Genomic DNA, 21,153 nt, shown 5'->3' on the forward strand with positions numbered 1-21,153 from the left:
TATATATATATAGATAGATAGATAGATAGATAGATAGATATAGATATATAGATATATATATAAATAGAGAGAGAGAGAGAGAGAGAGAGAGTGCGCACGCATGCGTGTGCGCGCGTGTGCGCGCGTGCGTGCGGTGTGTGCGTTAACTTTTACAAACAAAGCAGATCGAACCAATTTGAGAAATTCTGCCAGCTGACTAACGTGAAGACAAAAAGGGAGCAAAACCCCTCCCCAAAAAGCACTATTTCATGCAGCATCCCCTGAGAGCAGGCACCAGCAGGTGAATGATGGCCTGCACACTTTATCCACACAAACCCCTCATGAACATACCATCCAGACATAAACACAGACTGATGGTTCAAGTCACTTGACATCTGGTGAAGATCTCCAAATCCTGAACGCTACCAAGTCTTGTGGAATTACTATGCAGATTACAATTTTCTGTGCATTTTTAACCACGAAAATTACTTTGAAAGTTCCCCTAAAACTAACCAGTCCCCTCAATTCTATAAGTGTTTGTCCATTATGAAGTGCACAAAAAAAAGAAAAGAAAAAAAAGAAACCAAAATAGGCCAATGCAAATTCACTAATACAAGGAATGAACTGCATTCCAACAATAACAACAAGGAATCATCACCCCTCGAAACAGAGTACAAGAAAAGTCAACACGTGTTAAGCATTTAGTATCTTAGCTGAAGCGAGATGAGCAGGGGTCATTTCAAAAGAGCATAACGGCCACGGTAATGGAAGGCAGTTGTGCTAACTTCCTCTGGAGCTAATCAAAATATGTGAGAGCAGTGCAGCACTACCGTAACAGCCATCAAAGTCTAAGTGTGAGGCCAAATTACCACTCTGACAAGTCAACATAGCCAAGAGGCCTTGACAGGAAAAAGGTTACCTCACAGTTAAACACGTGCAAAGAAATCTTTTGATTAATTAGCGGTTAACCCAGACATTTGACATTTGGAATTCTTCACTGACCACAAAACTGATGAAAGTGCTAACTAAAGTACCAGACAAAACCGAGTGAATTTGCACACTTATTATTTCAATCACACTGTGCTTAAAAGTACTTTGGAATGTATGTTTCGGGTGGAGTAATTATGTGGGGAAAATAATTTAGGAATTAATTTATGACACCAATCATTTCCCCCACCTGGTAGCTTGTGATAACACCGCTACTTTGCTTTTTGCAGAGTGCATATTGTTACTACCTTAAATAGAGTGTACATGCGTTGTTTTTATTTTTCAAGAAGAACTCAAGGCCATTCTAAGAATGGACGTCACATCAAAATATTCTCTGAATTCATGCAGCCTTGTTATAAACATGTCATTCAAAGCCAAAAACCAAATAAACACAAACAGTCACTAGATACACTCCAATAACAAAAATTCACTTGGCAGGCAAACCATTTGTTGCCCTTATGCTTGTCAGCTTGTGTAACATAAGTATGAACACACACATACTATCACATCCACACAAAAATGACAATACTGCACTACTTTTTATATAGCTTCAAACAACACTTTCCCCACTTATCGACACACCTTTTCCAAGCCATCCACCTCCTAAAGCACATGCATGACAAATTGCCAAACAATTGAAAAATAGAATACTATCTTGTGTGCATGTGCTTGCATGTGTGTGTGAACAAGTACTCACCTATTACACACACTTGCACAGAAAACATTTCATTAAAGGAGCCGCAATCGCCAGAGAGACCCAGCACAGGTGGATATTCCATGCCCAAGTCCAGAGTGGGCGTGGCCTTGGTAGAGTTGCTAAGCCGACAGTGTCCAGATGTGCGCCCTTATTCACGAACAGTGACGCACACAATCACTTGCTGCGGATAGTTTTGAAACCAATGTGCTACACACAATAGTAGGAGTCTGCACGCACGCACACACACAGGTAGAGAAATTAAGAGCTAAGAAGATTTTGGAGTTAAAAATAACCAAAGCAGGAGGCAGGAGGCCAGAGCAGTGTGCTGCCAATCCACCTGGCCTGCTTGGATAATAACATACAGACCTGTGCAAGGCCACATTTGCATTTCTCAATCAATGAATGTAGCCCACTAAAGGGCAACACGTGACTCACATTTAACTAAATCAGATTTTTTTTTTCCAACTTCCACATGAGCGTGGGCAGCTCCAAGAACATACGGCTAGTATAAACACACAGACACATAAAAAGCATCATTCAGAACATGGATTTGCTAATCTGGCCCTGGTGGTCTGATTTCTGTGCCCAAAAATGAAATTATAGGAGGTACGCAGAACATATGCATACACAAGTAAGAGACATGCCATACAGGTATTTCCTGTGATGTTTGGGGAGAAAGATAGTAATAGTAGCACATAGACTCGATCCAAAAAGTCTTCATACTAATGATGGGAAAATGAAGCTTCAAGATGCTTCATGAACCAGTTGTTTTATTTTTGACTCCTTGAGATTGCGCATCCTTGCTCATCGAAGGAACATTTTTGCACTGATTTATCTTTTTCTATTTATTTTTTTTACATCCCAACAAATTGGCATTTGAACAGGGATGTGTAGACTTTTTCTTCCACTATCCATCTCAAATTGCATGCAATCTTGCCGGTTTTGATGATGAAGCTATAGAGGTAATCATGCGGAGGGAAATAGCAAACGTTCCGAGATATGGTAGATATCGTAAGATGGTAAGACCTAATCTACGTGACTTTTCGGACAAATTCAAAATGTGAGAAGAAGAAGCAAAACTCACCTCTTTTACGTGCATGTTTTCGAGTTGACCTTCAGCCTCCTGTGCGGCCATAGCTAAGATGCCCGTTCTCTGTCCCCGGCCCCACTGCCCGTGACCTTGACCTTGACCCTGAAGCATCTCCAAGAGCCTCTGGATGCTCTCGTCTCTGGCACCCAGCGTCTGCTTTTGAGAGTCAATTCTCATCTCCATCTCTTCCATTGTTTTTCTCAGCAGAAACAGCTCCTTGGCCTGACGCTCGTGCTCCGACTGCAGGTGCACAAAATTCTCTTGTGACGGATCCAGAGGTGGTGAGGAGAAGCCATCACAGCCCGGCACTTGGCAAGGGCTGCAACGCCAAACCAAATTGGGGTTGGGGATCGCTGCTTGATTCGGGCTGTGTTTTGGTCCGGGATGAAGCGTGCCGGCTGGGCTGACTCTCTGTGCTGCTATCGGACTGGCCGAGCCATACCCAGAGCTGTGGATGATGACGTCCGCTTCCTGCTGCCTTGGATTCAGTGTGTTGGAGGGACTCGCTCTTGGGCTGTTCTTTGGTCCAGAACTTTGGAGATTGCTGGGACTTTCTCGGGGAGTGCGGCCAGGACTGAGCCCTTCTCTGTGCTCCTGCTCCAGGCTAATGTCACGACAGGAACCGGAGGTCCCGTGCTGATGGGGTTGCTGTAGGCGGCTGTTCATCTCCCTGTGGGCCCTCAGCTCCTCCTGGAGCTCCTCAACTGTCAGTGGAAGCTGTTAGAAAATGGAGAAGGTAAACAAAATAGTTTCTTCTGTCATGTTCGAGTGTTTGATTGGGTACAACGAATCAGAAGCACATGAAGAAAGCCACAAAGAAAGTTGAAACCTGCTTGTTGAATACTTTGTCCTCACGGGGGCGGCATTTCACTTTGAAACATTGGGAGATTATGAGTGTAGAGTGTTGGAGGGGGACAGAAATACACGTGGTAAACGTGTGGTGGTGGAAGATTGCTACTTGTGTTGATGAAACTAGAGCAGTTATTATAAAAAATGTCATAATATGGAGGGATAAAATTTGCAACAAAAAACGATAAGTAATCACCAAATAAATCTGTCATCTATCATTCCATTTCCTTTAGAGCAGTGGTTCTTTTTAGAGGTATCGAAAACCAATCAGTTAATATGCACATTCACTGAACCCTTCATGAGTGAAAAATAAATATATATATTTTTTACAAATTCAAGATATAAAAAACACACATTTATTAAAAACAGAAAAAAGTAAATACAATTTCAAGAGATAAGTACAGTATACTTTTTTTAAAAAATTGTACGACAGTCTATCACGGCAGTCACACGTTGACTACTAAGCGAACTAAATTTCCCACAACACTGATTCGACAAGCAATGTAATGTGATCATCTGCAGCCAGCGATGGCCAGGAGGGCGTGTCATAACTAATACCTTCCATGGCAGAGGCTCCGTCGAACCCCTGAGACCGACTCACCGAACCCCTGGGTTTCGATCGAACCCAGGTTAACAACCACTGCTTAAGAGCCTACGGGCTGAATTCTGTCCCTGTTGATTTAGGACCCTCTGGATTGATCACCAGGCAATTTAGAATTTGGAAGAATTAATTGATTTTGGGGTCATTGTATCTTTCAGATGCAATTTGAATAAATGGACCATTAATCACACCATACAAAACTGTCAGTTCTGATTGGCTGTTAGCTAGCCAGGGCAAATTAGCGCATGAGATAGAAGCAGACTATAATCAAAGCAAAAGCATATAAAATGGCTTTGTCTAGTAAATTAAATTTTGGTTACAAGCACGCACTGGCCCTTGTGGATGAACAAGCATGTGCACACACAGATGCCCAAGGATGCTTCTGTACTCGCTGTTCTGAACCAGAATTGCCAGAACTGATTTTTAGTGCCAGTCCAGCCCTGGACTGACATTATGGAAGGTGTCAAATGGGCCTTCAGAGAGCTGACACAAGTGAAGCTAGGTCGAATTGTCTTTGACAGATTGTCAAAATAAAAAGGTGGGTGGCACCAAGGACACACAGCTGAGATGAAAGGAGGCGTGGGTGACATTCCTCCCTCCCTTCCAGGTCATCGCAAGATGCTAAAACTGAACACCAAGTCAGTGTGTGTGGACAATTCCACTCCCCCCCCCCCCCCACCCCACACCAACCAAACACCCACACACTATGTACACGCATACATAGCAGATGGTTAGGTGGGAGTCTGTTTGGCAATAATTGGCACAGCTAAGGGAGAAAGTGACATTCCGTATGCAAATGAAACAGTTTGGACGTTGACAACTTTGCAAGGTGACTCAAAGGATAAATTATACAGAAAATGAATCATCCACTCTGGAGCAAGGAAGGGGATAGATTAGTTGAACTCAAGATTTTAAATACATGGGGGAAACAATATGAAAAAAAATGTATGCTAAAATATTGAAATAAGAGAATAAGAGGAGTTGAGATGTGATGATGAATCTTCTTTCGGGCCTTTGAGTGTGCTTAATCTCCCAGTGCTCGCTCTTCGCTGGTACTCCAGAAAAGTGTCACAATTTGCAGATTTCTTTTCAAGATTTAAAACAATTTTTTTTGAAATATATTCTTTGTTTGTTTGTTTGTTTGTTTGGTTTGGAGTTTTGGTGGGGGGTTTTGTGTGTTTGTTTTTTCCCTTTTCCTACATTTTTATGAACAATACACATTAGAGGTTTATCAGCATTTTTAGAAGAATTTTTGTGTGTTCATTTTTTTTTCTCTCAAATGCATTTTCGCTATCCGCGGGCCGATTCAGTCCCTAGCGCCCGCCCCCCCACGAATAGCAGTGGTCTACCATATTCTTAATTTCTCATCAAACTGTGAGTGGGGCAACCAGAAGAGAATTTTGTGTAAAAAATTCTTCTCTTGGAAAGTTTAACACTGAGTAGGGCTGATTCAAATGATCAGCTCAAGCAAGCTTTGGAGGAACCTGAAAACGAACCTGATCATTTGAATCAGGTCTGTTGGAGGAGGTATAAATCTAAAACATGCAGTGTAGCGAGCCTCGAGGACCACAATTGGTGACAAATTCGTGCAAAACAGTAAAATGTTCAACCTTTTAAATTACTGTGTATAATTTTTTAATTAATTTTCCAATTAATTGGTTATCAGAGGGTTTTTCTTTTTTCTGCCAAATAAATCAGCCTAAAAAAAAGTCCATATCAGTCCAACCTTAAGAAGGTTAAGGTAGATGTATCAGAGTATTTAGGAAATGCAGTGGCGCAAACATGAAAGTTGCTAGAAATATAACAGTAAAGTGCAAATATGTGAAAATCCCACTCATGTACAGTAACGTTTTTTTTTGTTTGTTTTGTTTTGTTTGTTTTTTTTACTCAGTTACACAATATAAGAATGCTTTCAGGAGTAGCTTTTAAGCTGTGTTGGACGCTGGTCATCACTATGAAGGCCAGTTCCCATGGAAACTCAAGCACGAAGCCTTGAAAGCATCTTTCCAAGTGAAGTGGAAAGTCGCTTTTCTTTGCAACCTGAATGACAGCTACACAGAAGGTATGAGAAGAGGTTTGACGTCTGCGTGAGACACACAAATAGAAACGAACACAGATTTACTTGTGTGAACATGACTCACTGTTGACGTCCCTGTTGACTCGTTTGGTGCAAAGTGCAGTACCATTGCCGTGGATATGAACACTGGTGGTTCATTCATTTAAACTGTTTAAAAAAAAAAAGGTCAAATATGAGATGAAAACAATGATTATGACTTACCTGAACGTTATCTTGATCTTCCTTGTAATGGTCCTTGAGTGCAGAGCTCCTTGCTCCATCCTCCCGCCTGATGCCTTTGTCTCTCTTGGCATCCACACTCCAAAGGTGGGCACTGTTAATACTGTGGCCTGTCTTTCCATCCTTGTTTCCATCCAATTCTTTTCTTAGGCTGTCATTTTCCCTCTGGAGCTCTCTCAGCTGAGCCTGGAGTTCAGATGCAGAAGGCACCTCGTGATCGCTCGAGTCCAGCGCCTGTGAGCGTCTCCCCGACTGCCGCTGTAGACTGCAAGTCCCTGCAGCGCGAAAGTTTCGGCCTTTGCCGTAGTGGTTGGATGGGTGATTCGGGTCAGTGGAGTTGACATTTGGGCTGCTGCCCGCGCCAGCACCACGGCCACTGTGGGAGAAGCAGCTGGTGTTCCTTCCAAGTGTCATGGTGCCTTTAGGATAACTTCCAGAGGGTTCCAAAGCATCCCGCTCGCAGGAGTATATGCCTGAAGTGCCGTAAACTGCATTGAAAGACTGGATGTTTTCCATTGACATCGTTTTTCCCCCCGGGGCTGTTGCGGAGCCACAGGTCTCCTTTGTATGTGTTGCTCCTCCAGGTTTCTTTGGACCGAGCCTTGACATTGATTCTTGACCTCCAGGTACTTTTGAAATGGGTGTGGAGACCGAGCCAGGTTCCAGTCCTGAGCGGCAGCCTGGAGTTGAACTGGTCTTAGTCTGTTTACCTTTGGCCTGTTTTGCAGACCTTGAAAAGCGTGAATTAGATGCAGTGCCATCTGCGCGCCCGCTGCTCTTTGAGACAGCAGACAGCTTGCATTGTGCCGGCTTGGCTCGAACATTCAGAGGCATTTTTATATGGCTACATTTGGCATTTTTAGGACAAACTTAAGGACAATGGTTTTATATCCCTTTATGGACTCACTTTGTGGGTTTAGATGGCCAACTTCTGGCCTCTCAGTTTTCACCTGCCCATCGTGGATTTGATGGGGCTTGAGGGTGAGACTTACAGTGTTTTGTCCTAATAACTGAAAGAGGTTGCCATGGGCAACAGGCAACACGGCTCCCAAATACAGCAACCCAACATGAATTGGTTTCAGGTACAGAACCGGACATCATGGATCCTTGACAACAGAAAAAGAAAAATCAGTCAAAATAAAAGATAGATTGGCGTTAAGGTACAGTGGGCAACTGGTTAGCACATCTGCCTCACAATGCAGAGGTTTGGGGTTTGACTCCGGCTCCGGCCTTCCTGTGTGGAGTTTGTATGTTCTCCTTGTGCTTGCGTGGGTTTACTCCGGTTTCCTCCCAAATTCCCAAAACATGCATGGCAGGCTGATTGAACACTCTAAATTGTCCCTCAGTGTGAGTGTGAGCATGGATGGTTGTTCGTTTCTGTGTGCCCTGCGATTGGCTGGCAACCGGTTTAGGGTGTGCCCGGCCTACTGCCCCAAAACAGCTGGGATAGGCTCCAGCACGCCCACGACCCTTGTGAGGATAAATGGATGAAAAAATGGATGGATGTATGGAAAATATAGCTCAATGCTGAATCTTAATTAATTCAACTGAAAATGACTTTTTGTTTTCATATTTGTGGTGTGATGAAGGTTGTTGAATTGTTTATTACCGGTACTAGTTCTAGGCATTTGTTTCATAGGTGTAGCTCACAAATTTGAATGTCAGATTATGCACTCTGGTACCGTTTTGCATTTTTACAATTTAGTAAAAATGAACAAAATGGAACTAAATTTAGGACTTGATTGACATATTTATCTTACAATAAAGAAACCACCTTGAAAAGATATTAGCCATTCATTTATAGATTTGAAACTTATTCACACATTTGTCATTATACGCCTGCAACACAGTGCAACACAGGCGTAAAATCTGTTTTGCAGTTTAAACTTTAAAAAGTCAAGTTTTCAGTAACCACGAATAGCAGCTGTAATTGGTCGAAAGCACTTCTTTTCTTTCGCTTGCAGAGTTGAGTAATTTAGCTGCCTGTTTGAAGTTCTACTTTTTTTTAGCCCCAGTTACGTCAGAAAAGGTCATTTTAGAGTTTTTATTTTCATACCGTCCATGATACCGCAATATTTTTGGTCACGGCTATCATACCGTCAGACGCTAAGATCTGCCCATGCCAACTGAGCGCCAATCGCTTGCAGGGCAAATACAGACAAACAAGCATTTACACTCACATTCTCACCTAAAGACAAGTTAGAGTCTTCAATTAATCTAAGAAACGTTTTGGAATGTGGGAGGAAACAGGAATACCCATGCAGAGGAAATCCACAAGAAGACAGAGGACAGATTCAAACCCCTAAACTCAAAACTGTAAAAGCAGATTTCCTCCATCACTGTGCCAGCCATGGAGAGTCAAAAAACATCTATTTGTGATGGGCCAGATATTGGAATGACCTGTAAAGCATGGGCAAATCCAAAACATTATCCCTCCTCTAATCCAAGAGGATTGGACGGTCGTGGTCACTGCACAACATCCAATTGAGTGATTGGTTAATCTGCGTGTCAATCATCACACAGCCGTCAATCTCTCATCCGTCCTCGTTGCACACAATGAATTCATCTTTTGGAATCACCAAAAATGTTGCTTCAACAGTGCAGCATTGCATTTAAGTGGACATGTGACTGGTTTGGAAGTTTGAAACCGGCGTGGCATAAGGTCACTGACAGCCACAATAACAAGTTGCACAGTGCGATAACAAAGAGCAAAAAAAAAAACCCGAGCAAAATCAATTGTAACAATGTATCAACTGCAAGTACCTCCATGTATTTCCCTTGTTTCCCAAATTGTCGTGACGGCCAACTGTTGCCTGGAACAAAACTCGTTGCTTTGTCGAGTGACGTCACTAACAGACGCCCTGGCACTTTAGTAAAACATTTCAACTCGCCATCCACTATTTTTATGGCATGCGAGTGTAAAAGGTTGCTTGCTGCGCCTCCTCCTGCAGACGCCGCCGCCACCGCGCAGCTCTACTACAACTGCATGAGCGGATTAGTTTCTTGCTCCTATGCGCACGGCTACATGCTACACGAGTCCGATGCCTTATATAATAATTAATCTCAATCCACATAGTTGTCATGCACATAGTTGACAGCGAGGAAACACGGAACCCCCCTTCACCGGCGTCCACGTACGCACCTCTCTCCTCAACCGGTGGCTGGCTCCTCCACCTGTCCGGAGTGGGCTACTCCATCACGGTGTCATCTCTTCAACTGTGCCTCTTTTCGTGCGTGACCTCTGCTGCCTGCCAGCATTCGTGGTGTCCGCGTGGGCTCGCTCGCGCTCCCAACTGTTGGCGCGTGCGCGACAGGACTGCTGCCCCAGCTCCATGGACTTGTAGGCTAGGATTGGACCGTTTCATCATCAGCATCATCATCATCATCACCAGCAACAGCAGCATCATAATCATCATAGCTTTCGGACATGGGCGACAAGTGATCATAAAACTTGATGTTCGTTTTCCATTCACACTTAATGTTTGCAGGTCAATCTTGACCTGGGCTAAGGATGTCCATCTATCTATTTTCTAATCCGCTTACCTTCACAATGGTCGCGGGCATGGTGGAGCCTATTCCAGCTGTCTTCGGGCAGTAGGCCGGGTACAGACCAGCCAATCGCAAGGCACACACAGACGAACACCCATCAGCACTCACAATCACACCAAGGGACAATTTAGAGCAGGGGTCACCAACCTTTTTGAGAGTGAGAGCTTCTTCACGTGTACTGATTGTGTGAAGGGCTACCAAATTGATACACGTCTGAAATAACATCTGTTCAAATTACATTTAATAATATTAGAATCTGTTATTTTTAATACTTAATGATTTTAATTTTCAGGCTCTGATCATCTTAATGAAGGTCAGGCTATTATTTTTAGAGCTGTACTTCATAATTTGACATGGTGGACATCCTTAGTGGGGACGTCCCCCTCACAGTGCAGAAGTTTGGGGTTCAATTCTAGGCCCCGGGCTCCCTGTGTGGAGTTTGCATGCTCTCCCCGTGCCTGTGTGGTTTTTTTCCGGGTACTCCGGTTTCCTTCCCTATTCCAAAAACATGTATGGCAGGTTAATGGAACCCTCTAAATCAGGGGTCACCAGCCCATGAGGACCACACCAATAGCCCGCCAGTGCTAGGATTGTGATTTGCTAGTAGAAATTATGATTTAAAAATGCAAACACTGGCAGTATTGTGAGACATCTTTAATTATTAATGTATAATTGTTTCACAGAGAGGGCATTTTTTTTTTACACCAAAAACATAACTGTCTTCTTGCTATAGCTTCTGATTACTTTTTTTTTTATCATCCAGTAAATTTAGACTTCCTTTTCATTTTACAGGTATTTGTTTTTCTCATTCGTGTGTCAAGAAAACCTCTGACCAGAGCAGAGCAAGACTTTTATCCTTGGGGGGGCAAGGCTGAAGAAAAACTTGCAAATACATTATCCATTTTTATATTGAATCAAATGTGTACATGCACATTTGATTCAATATAAAAATAATTCTCATTGATTTTGTGACAACTCAAAGATCATGATGACAACTGTTGATGTGAAGAACATATATGGACTCATTATTTGACTTCAAATTATCACGCTAATCTTTTCGAACACATTATTGTCTATATTTGGAAATACACAATTTTGTGAAGGTACTTTAACAACAGGAACAGATCATCTTCCTTGTGAATACCATCTCTTCCTATCACTTTTCAAGTGGTTCATGCTTCAGCTTTGCACTCAAGTCTAAACAGACTTACGAGGAACTAAACTGCAGTTTCACTCCACATCACGAAATACAACCGTAAGACATTATGAATGCATTATCGAGGAATGACAAAAGCATGGATACTAATTTAAAACGGACTTTATTCAAGTTTTAGAAGAGTTTAGAACATTTAAGAAAAGAATCATACACATTAAGAATCATACACATTGTAGAAGATAGTAATCACCGTCGATAAAGACAGAATTAAACTAACACAAAGTGTGTTCTGGACTCAGACCACTTATTTGGTTTGGCTTCACAACACCCCAAAAACAGGAAAGAACCTTTGTTAATATTCTATTGCTGGAGTTAACACACTATCCTCTTTTCATTCAAGCCCCATCACTCACACTCAAGTGTTGTATTATCCACAGAATGCTGTTCATGAAGCTATCAGACTCAGCATCCACACTGGACAGCGAGTGGTTGTTCCCCGGGTATGTCAGCAAACTACGCATCAAAAATCAGAGCATCAGAGAATGAGCAATTCATATGACAGAAACCACAAGAGATAGGTCATAAAAGCAGCTTACCGGACAAGCACCTGCTTTGCTTTCAAAGCTCTGTAATATTCAATTCCTTGTTTGTGGGGCACGCGCTTATCATCTTCTCCTAGTACGAGTAAAACCGGCGTCTGTACCTATATTCATGTGAATTCACAGCTGGATGAACACCAGTTAACAGCCACAAGCTTATGATTAATTGACACACAATCACTTCTCATACCTGTGCCACAAGTTGGACTGGAGACTTGCTCAACATTTGCTCCCAAACAGCAGGTTCATGTATGCTATCTGCACTGTAGTCAAAGCCAGCCTCAAATACACACCTGAAAGAATCGGACACCACGACGACAATGAATGTAAACGATGGGACTTATTTTGTTTTTTCTTTTTACCCAGGGTGTATAGATGAATTGCTAAAACAGTGAAAAAGATGCTTTGATGCACATTGGTGGCAGTTATATAAAACAAGACAAACATATCAGACTATACCAGTCCGGGATGTCTGTGGTGCAAACCATAGAGGCCAAATTCACGACAGGGTTGAGAGCCACGCAAGCCTTGTAGAAACCGGGGTATTGGCCGATGAGATGACAGGCTAAGAAGCCACCGTGGGAACCTCCGGTAACTGCCAGCTTCTGCCTGTCAAACTCCTCAGCTTTCAGAACACTTTCAACGGCAAACTGTTGGTGAAAAAAACATGAAAACAACATGCAAGTTACCATAGTAGGAAATGAATTGTTTCTCAATTGTGATTACACAAATAAAACACTACTGAAGAAACATAATCTGCACAGAGGTAAAACAAAATAACCATTGCCATGTGAGTTACTTGAAAGCAAGGAGGATTATTCATTTTACTTGAACATCTTTGACGTCCTGTGTGCCAACATTGCCGGGCAATGAAAGGATATTGTCCTGGCCAAATCCAATCGATCCACGATAGTTCACTGGAAACAAGCAAAACAAAAACAAACAAACAAAAAAGATATGGAGATGCAAATATGCAATGTGAATTTCAATTGAGCAGAAAGAGTTTTGCACTCATTGCAACTTTTGCAGTTTGATACACAATTACATTCCTACTTTGTATATTACATGAGGACTCTTTCGACATTTTAGCGAGGGAAACCAAATCCCAAAGAATACACTTGTTGAGCGACCATTGTCGCATTAAGCACTGTTTGAAGTTGGAGCTGACAACTTTGAAAGGACTACAGAAGTGTGTGGATTACATGATTCGTGTGCAGTCCGAAAATGTGTGCAATACGGAAAAAAATAAAACACAGCAAACCGGGTTGTGGATTTGAGATCCCTGATTTCCTAGCATTGGCACATATGATAAGGTGGAACATTCATTCTCAGGTTTCATTTTGGGATTTGAACTTACCTAATAAAATAGCAAAGCCAAGCCTGCATTGCACAGCGGGGGACAGAAGCCAGTCCGCAACAATCACTGAGTGTGGACCCCCTATTGCAAGAAATAATTTGAAATACAGTTCAGTATTTCATGTTCATGCATTAGTCAAAGTAAAACAATCCCACTAGTAAGAAACGAGCTTATTGGCCTTCTGCAAATGAGATGGATAATTACAGTAATTAATGTGCAAGAAGGGGATCAATTTAAGAATAAGTCACCATCAAAGCTCTGTGTCCTAAGACAATACACTAGGAGACCAGTAATGCAGACTTAAATCAGTATAAGCACCAACCATGAGGCATCACAATGAGAGGCAGCTTGACACCATCTTTCACATCCTTTGGTTTGATCAGTAAAGCTTCAAAGTCAAGGCCGGCTGGAAAACAGAAAAAGGAATGATGCCCATTCAAATAGCGCCAAGTGCAGACAATTAGCAAGACAACAAATATTCTCACAAATATTGGTGCTTGCCTGGATAGATTTTTGCCTTCACATGAACAAAAACATCTGCCGGTTAACTACCAGTTCATGAAAATGTTACTTGAAAGCATTTTAATTTTTCTCTTTTCTCGAATTAAACAACAGAAAGACAAAAAAAAAACATCTATAACAAGCACAAGTTAACATAAAGCCATCAAAAGTTATTAAAGAACTTGTCAGTGTACAATTTATATTTACAGCATTCGAAGATCTTACCTTAAGACAGAATAGACTCAATATGTACAATTGAAAATGAAAAAAGCTAAAGCAGAATTTTACTCCTACGGTATTGGCTGTTGTCTTGCTCTGAGGGAGGGGTGAATGTCAAGATCTGCCAATCAATTTCCAGCATTGTCTGAGATTCCTCCAGTGTAATCCAAACCACTTCTTCTTCAGAATCCCTGGTCGGAAGGAAACCCACTCTCTGGATGTGAGACACAAGACACGTTGCAATGGGAGGACTGCCCATTTTCCTTTTTAACCTACAATTGCATAAACTGGAACAATAACTAGAAAACTTGCATATTTGTCCAAAAAGGCAATTACTGATTAGCAGTTGGAATATTTGTGGCTATTGTGCTGCAAAACAAGACATCTGAGTAAAACAACATTCATGACATCATTGTTGACTGCTATGAGTGTCATTGGCTGTTAGTGGGACCTCTCACTTTAATAAAAACACAAACTTTGGTCAAAACATTCTTTAAAATGTGTTGTCCTCTTAGCGTGATACAATTTAAAGGTTGAAGAAGTTTGGAAGGGGAATGAAAAAAAACAAACATTATATACATATATATATATATATATATATATATATATATATTGCCCACTGTGGGTATTACAAAATCCCCTTTCACCAGCACCCTTGTCACCTGTCAGCTAAGCCAGGCCCGTTTGCAAACACACACACACACACACACACACACACACACACACGCACGCACACCCATCTTTCATTATCAAATAGCAAGTATGTGACAACAAATTGAAAATCTTTTTTTTCCCCAGCAGGACCAATGTCACCAGAAAGAACTGTAATAAAGGAACAATTGGGTGTTTAAAATTTAAAGGCTTCAAAAAGTGGGCGAAAATGTCATCTTGTTTTGGATTCAAAACAATGGAATGGCCTGTGATCAGTTTTTAAGAAAAAGAATTAAGCGGAGACCTTGAGGACTCACAGTTTACTTATTAGTGTGGACCAAATTATGAAGATGAAGCACCACAAGAAAGTGTTCTGTAACTATACTTATCCAACCACACATCCATTTTGTAATCTGTTTATCCTCATGAGGGTCGCAGGTGTGCTGGAGCCTATCCCAGCCGTCTTCGGGCAGTAGGCGGGGTACATCCTGGACTGGTTGCAAGCCAATCGCAAGACACACAGAGACAAACAACCATTCGCGCTCACAATCACATCTAGGGACAATTTTAGAGTGTTCCAATAGCCTGCCACGTATGTTTTTGGAATGTGGGAGGAAACCGAAGTACCCGGAGAAAACCCACGCAGGCACGAGGAGAACATTCAAACTCCACACAGGAAGGCCGGAGCCGGAATCGATCCCTGCACCTCTGCACTATAAAGCCGACGTGCTAACCAATAGTTCACCGTGCCGCCCCATTATAATTATACAGTAGTGAATTAATTACTGACATTAAAAATGAATTAGACGCACACACATCATCGCTGGCAGACTTATCCTGGTTGACAGCTTTCCTTTGTCTCCCCCATTCAAGGTTAGGTGATACATATTTTGTCAACTTATCATGTTCTTCGTTCACGTACAAATTGCATGTAACGTCGTCTGCACATACCCTACAACCCTCAAAATTATTTGTGAAAGGTCGATAAAAATATTCCAGCTAGCTGTCAACACATTTTGGGCATCTAAAAAGTGAGAGAAACATCAAAACACTGCATGAAAATCTAATTGAAAACGAGGCAAAAGAGGAGAGCCCACTGAACATCATAACTAAAAATAAACATGGAAAACACATTTTTAACAGGCCAGAGCTATTTTTTTTTCTGAGAGGAGTGCAAAACAGACCTGTGTAACGTGATCACACAAAAACAGCGTTGCGAAAAATGATGGGAACGAGTAACATACTGCAGTGGAAATTTGACATTTAACAGTGTTAACTTGCTGGTCGGTTGCTGTGCAAGGTTGTGCGTCAGACTTCATCTCGCTATCTTTAACTGTTGCTATGCAAGTTCGTTGCTGTGCTAGGTTGTAATTTTCCTGTATGTCAGGCTTTAACCCATTCCAAGAAGAAAAAAAAATATAAGAGGGGCCGCACCCCACTGCTTGGGTAGTCACTCCATCACAGATCTCTAAATTGTGTTTCTCCATCAATTGTAGCTGAAAAAAAGACTTTAGTTGTCTTGGTTTCTCTCAACAAGACAATACCTACAAATAGGGTACTCGTTCAAAGAAAGTCACCTGTGACTGACGATTGAGGATTGAGGTTGGTCTACGTCTTCAACAAGATCTCATAATGGAAGAGAAAAATCCAGTCGTGCTATGTAATACTTGAATCAAGAAATGAATACCAGACTTGGAGGGCAGCTTGGAGAAGAGCAGCTTGCCACTATCAGATCTCGCTCGACAGTCAGCAGATTCCAAGCACCCATGCCAGACTCTACAGAAGACATGAAATCATTTGACTAGAAATAGACTTGTTGATTGAAAGACATTTTGGACTGTTGGATTTCCCGGTGCGTCATCTTAGCCCCAAAACATAAGCGAGCACTCAAACAACCCGTCTGTTTTGGTTTGCTTCTCTGGACTCCTTAAGTTCCCAACAACCCGGGATGCATGGAAAAGAAATCAGTACACTGCTCCATTGGTCTGACTTTCTTTTTGTGCTGGACCATAGTTAAATCAAACTAAACTGGTTTTACAGTTCGGCTTAGTACTGGTTCAAGTGCACTCTCTACTTGCTACACGCTACTCCACCCGACTCTAGGCTACTCCACAACTCGGCCCATGCATCACTCCTACTCTACTTCTACTTGTTCTGCAGCAAGATCCTGGCTGATCCCTTAACACACGCTGCCACCCGCTGGACAGATTTTAAATGATTTACAATGCAGACAAGCCTGATCATTAGACAGAGCCTGTGTTAGACTTTTCTGCACACTATTGTGCACAAAAAATACATAATGGGTAAGCGGCCGTATCAGGTTTTCAAGACGTCTTTAACAATGTACTCTATGTGCATAACATATTCCAGAATTAATCTTAATTAAACGTGCAGACAGATAAAAATGAGCCCATTCATTCATGTACCAGTAACTTAATGAGCTTTAAGTAAGCATTGACTCACTTGAAGTCAGAGAGGTGACACTCCCTGTATTTATATCCACCATCAGCAACTCCTTCAACACAGACAAGAACAACCTTTACTCAAGGACATTCAACATGTAAGTGAAAAAAACAAACAAACAAAACCGACTGTCGAGTTTTCTTTAAAAAAATAAAATTAGTCTTAGGAAATGAGAAAGACCTTGCGGCTGCGTTGAGGACAGGCAACAATAATTCGCTGACTATCAGCTGACCAGCATTTAGACGGCAAATGACTGCAATAGATGCCAGTGAAGCCATCTGTACAATCACAAACACAAAGCCTCAAGACAAATTTTATGAGCAAAATGTACAACAAAAAGTGTGACAAATGTTACTTACCTTCTCCTGGTCTCCTCACCACATCCACCACCACTGAGGTCTTCTTAGTATACCAATCATACTACAAAAGAAAGGAATACGTGCTTCAACATTACAAAGTACACTGTACTCTATCCACAACCCCCCCAAAAAACATTCCAAACAATGCAACAAAGAAAATACGACTAATAATAATAATCATAATGTATAATGAGCTTTACCATACACAGTCGGCTACACTGCATGTGTGGTCCATAGCAAGTACATTCCAGGTAGACAATCCGGCACTGGTCTGGGCTCAGCCTGGGGGAGGACACTGCACTGTTTCCAGATAGCAATTTCTCTGAGAGGCACAAAACATGCAATAAGATGAGTGAGCAATCTACCGGTAAGTTAAAATACAAAAAGTAACCACATCCATTTGCACAGTCTTGATTACATTTCCAGAGTTGCATACTAGAATGAGTAGAAGCTCTGTAGCTTAGCTGGTTGCACTTACCACATTTCCCTCCAGTGAGATCCACATAGTACAAAGATGAGCTGACCCAAAAAGCAGAAACATGAACAGTGGTGAGTGTAGACGAACTCAATGAGGATTGTATTTTGAACAGAGTTAGCATGTGGGGTTAACACAGAGACTGTGCTGATCAAAATTAAGATCAAATCACCTCCTGTTGGGACAGGACCTGAGTCCAAGTCTGAAAGGTTCGTGACACCATCCAGCAAACACCACACCAGTGTCACCTGGAGCCCAAAATGCCTGCACAGACCAAGAGAGGCCGCGAGCACTCTGGTTGTTCAAACACGAAATGGACTGATTTCCTATTAACTGGCACTCAAATAAGCTAAGTTCCTTGTCGATACGATGTAATTTCATAAACGAACACCTGCAATATGTTGCATGTTGTTACCGAACTTCTGGTAATTAAGCCACGCTAATGTTTTACTCAGTAGTTGGAAATGAAAGGAAACATGTACTGTACACTGTGCACCAACCTGTCCTGGTGAGATGTTCTCAGGCACTCCTTCCAACACAGAAACATTGTTCCCCTCGATGTCCACAACACACAGCACTGGACTGCTCTTTTGAACCAGCGCTTCTCCCCAGTCCTCATAGAAGACAAACTGCTCTCCCTTCAGGTTAACCGAAGCAAAAACAACATTGCCATGAGCCACATAACACTGACGAAAAAAAAATGCATGACTGTGAAATGGATCTACTTTGACAGCATCTTTTTTCTCCGATCTCAAAGTCTCTTCCTCATCCACAGAAGAGGACAACGGTGAAGACTCAGTCTACAATCAGAAAGTGAAACACAGAATTATTTACCGGAATTTACCACAATGTGCAATATTGATTGCGAGTTTTTATAAAGATGTGAATCACCCATAGTCTTGCACACTATAAATTTATATTAAGCAATCATCCATTTACTTTCTAAACCTCATGTCTTAATGAGGGTTACAATTAAGATGGAGCTTGTAATGGACAAATGAAGCTCCATGTAGCACTTGGAATAATTTATGACTCCTCTATTTGGCACTCTTGATTTCAAGATGCAGTGGAAACTAGCCTTTGTCTTTAAATCAAGAGCACCATGTAGAGGAGTAAAAAAAATATCACAAGTGCATCGTGAAGCTTCGTTTTCCCATTACAAGCTGGAGCTTATCCCATCTGATTTTGGGCAAGAGTTGTGGTACACAATAGACTGATCGCCAAACCGATTGCAGATTAAGTTGAAGAAAAAGCAATAAATCATCAATGAACACATACAAAGAAAATGCCTAATTGTGTAAAGAAGCAACAGACCTTTTCATTTTATAGGTAATTACAGGCTGTGTGAGTTATAATCGTGCTTTTCTACTTTTCGGGAGAATCTACTACCCAACCAGCAGCTCTTAACAGACCTGGAAGAAAGACTCGGCCTTGGGTCTCTTTTTCTCAGCCACATACAGGAGGTGTGTCTCAGAATGGGACCAGACCAAGCAACCAAAGATGTCTGAGGACACAAACCACATCAATGTTATTCTGTGACTCTTAATTCCATATTGGTGTCATTAGAGCTCTTTTTTCATCATGAATGTGTGTTGAGCTTGTGAATCAGATTTTTGGGGTAACTTACCATCTTCATAAACTTTCCCATGCTTCTTTAAAGCTGTGAGATTGATGCTTTTCATCTTGATGTTTTTATTCCAGATCTGGAGAATGAATTCATTGTAGAAGCTAAGTAGAAACTCGATGAAATAGAAACTCAGTTACAAAGACCAGTGTAAAACAAGTGGTTTACAATAATCTATGTGCTTTTCAGGAATAAAATCTGTCTCATTTTTGTTGAAAACGTAGACCTACTACGCCATTGTATTCAGTGTTGGTCATTATTGTGATCCTTGGAGAGCTATGTATTTTTTAGGTAGTACTAAAAAGTTTGAGGGCCACTGCTTTAGAGCAATGGTCTCCAATCACCCATCAGCGGACCAGTACCATTTGGGACAAGGCCGCACAAAGACAGACCTGTGAGCAAATTTAGTCTATCAGACATTGCGGAAATGTGCTTGACTCTAGCCAATCAGTTTGCAAGTTGAAATAAGCAGAATCCGGCAAAAAATGAAAGAAGTAGCAGTAAACAGAAAGTAATGGTAACAATTTGACCAAAGGTTCAGCTAAATGAGCAGCTGATGGCCAGCCATGACTTCTGAAGATGAAGCTATTTTGACAAGGAAAGGTCCTCCCCTGGCGGTATCTCCAGAGTGACGTGGAGGAGGAAGCTGTTGTGCACGGTTGTCGTCAATACAAGAAACCTGTCGAATCATGAGAACCAGTCGCACCCAGGTGAACAAGTGGAAAGCATGAAAATGCGAGCAGCGTTTGCACAGCCTGCCCAAGTAACCTTTCACAGTTTAGTCGCTAATAACTAGATGGCAGCCACCAGACAAAAGCAGCAATCAATCGTGTCATTTCTTGATCAGTCACATTTGCAAGTAGCAATGATGTTAATGCTGTATGTGGAACTTTAAAACTTAAAAATTATGTTTACATTTTAGGGTGTATTTATTATTCCTGATTGGTCCATTTCATTGCATAGATGGCAATGGCGAGTGATGAAAAAAGCGGAAGGGGCGTGGCCTGGCCGGGGCATGGCCTGGCCGGGGGCGTGGTTACTTATAAAAGTGGCACTAAACATGCTGAAGATAAAGTGTATTGAATTTACACACTATTTGAAAATTGAACAGAAAAAAATCCCAAGATCGCCACTATTCTTTCAAGTGAAAAGTTGTGTAATTTTGCTTATGCATTCCTGGTGAGCATATGTAACTCCATATTTGCTGCTCAAAATCAAAACTAAAAAAGTAAACACATTCCCTGCCATATTTAAGATTTGTTCATGACTTGTATTCATAAAGTGTTGTGTAAATGTGATAAAAAGCTGTTAATTCTTACCTCATACAGTAACGTCTTTAGTTGTATCCGCTGACTAAGTTTGTTTGAAAAATGCCGATCCCAAAGAATAATTGCTCCGTCGAATGGCGATTTTGTCGGCATGTTTTTTCACTTTTGTTGCATGATCTGTCAGTGCCACGCATCCACGGGAGCCATAGTTAATTAAGTTACTACAATACACACAATAAGCTTTGCCTGCTACGTCTGGTTTCTTCAAAAATTGTCCAAGAACTTCTGTAACTTCGTCGAACTTGGACCCAATTTTAACCTTTACAGTGACTTTTCTGTCAAGCCAGTCCAATCGGAATTTATTCTTGACATTTGAGTCAATTTCTAGGATTGAAGACTCCTGATCTTTCGTCAAAAATTTCATAATCCCGCT

General features: G+C 41.6%; 2 protein-coding genes across 4 annotated transcripts in view; both read right to left on the reverse strand.

Moving 5' to 3' along the window:
* The window catches only part of LOC109528704 (ERC protein 2-like), a 139,626-nt gene extending 129,757 nt beyond the window's left edge, over window positions 1-9,869 (reverse strand). For all 3 annotated transcript variants that reach the window (XM_019891631.1, XM_019891630.1, XM_019891629.1), the window contains exons 1-3: window positions 9,642-9,869; window positions 6,482-7,605; window positions 2,748-3,470 (exon numbers count right to left, since the gene is read on the reverse strand). In XM_019891631.1, coding sequence (XP_019747190.1) covers window positions 2,748-3,470; window positions 6,482-7,333 — 1,575 coding nt within the window. In that variant the 5' untranslated portion in view covers window positions 7,334-7,605; window positions 9,642-9,869. The remainder of the gene's footprint in view (window positions 1-2,747; window positions 3,471-6,481; window positions 7,606-9,641) is intronic.
* A 1,479-nt stretch (window positions 9,870-11,348) lies between these two features.
* Window positions 11,349-21,153, reverse strand: part of LOC109528691 (acylamino-acid-releasing enzyme-like) — an 11,352-nt gene continuing 1,547 nt past the window's right edge. The window contains exons 5-23 of the mRNA XM_019891605.1: window positions 19,456-19,531; window positions 19,241-19,332; window positions 18,554-18,628; window positions 18,329-18,466; window positions 18,001-18,092; window positions 17,832-17,872; window positions 17,554-17,675; window positions 17,354-17,414; window positions 17,175-17,272; window positions 16,995-17,046; window positions 16,219-16,307; window positions 13,956-14,094; window positions 13,483-13,566; window positions 13,161-13,241; window positions 12,632-12,720; window positions 12,263-12,453; window positions 11,994-12,096; window positions 11,801-11,907; window positions 11,349-11,717 (exon numbers count right to left, since the gene is read on the reverse strand). Of these exons, the coding sequence (XP_019747164.1) occupies window positions 11,600-11,717; window positions 11,801-11,907; window positions 11,994-12,096; window positions 12,263-12,453; window positions 12,632-12,720; window positions 13,161-13,241; window positions 13,483-13,566; window positions 13,956-14,094; window positions 16,219-16,307; window positions 16,995-17,046; window positions 17,175-17,272; window positions 17,354-17,414; window positions 17,554-17,675; window positions 17,832-17,872; window positions 18,001-18,092; window positions 18,329-18,466; window positions 18,554-18,628; window positions 19,241-19,332; window positions 19,456-19,531 (1,848 nt within the window). The 3' untranslated portion in view covers window positions 11,349-11,599. The remainder of the gene's footprint in view (window positions 11,718-11,800; window positions 11,908-11,993; window positions 12,097-12,262; window positions 12,454-12,631; window positions 12,721-13,160; window positions 13,242-13,482; window positions 13,567-13,955; window positions 14,095-16,218; window positions 16,308-16,994; window positions 17,047-17,174; window positions 17,273-17,353; window positions 17,415-17,553; window positions 17,676-17,831; window positions 17,873-18,000; window positions 18,093-18,328; window positions 18,467-18,553; window positions 18,629-19,240; window positions 19,333-19,455; window positions 19,532-21,153) is intronic.

This window comes from Hippocampus comes, unplaced genomic scaffold (genome assembly GCF_001891065.2).
Source record: "Hippocampus comes isolate QL1 unplaced genomic scaffold, H_comes_QL1_v1.1 scaffold174, whole genome shotgun sequence".
Lineage (NCBI taxonomy): Eukaryota > Metazoa > Chordata > Actinopteri > Syngnathiformes > Syngnathidae > Hippocampus > Hippocampus comes.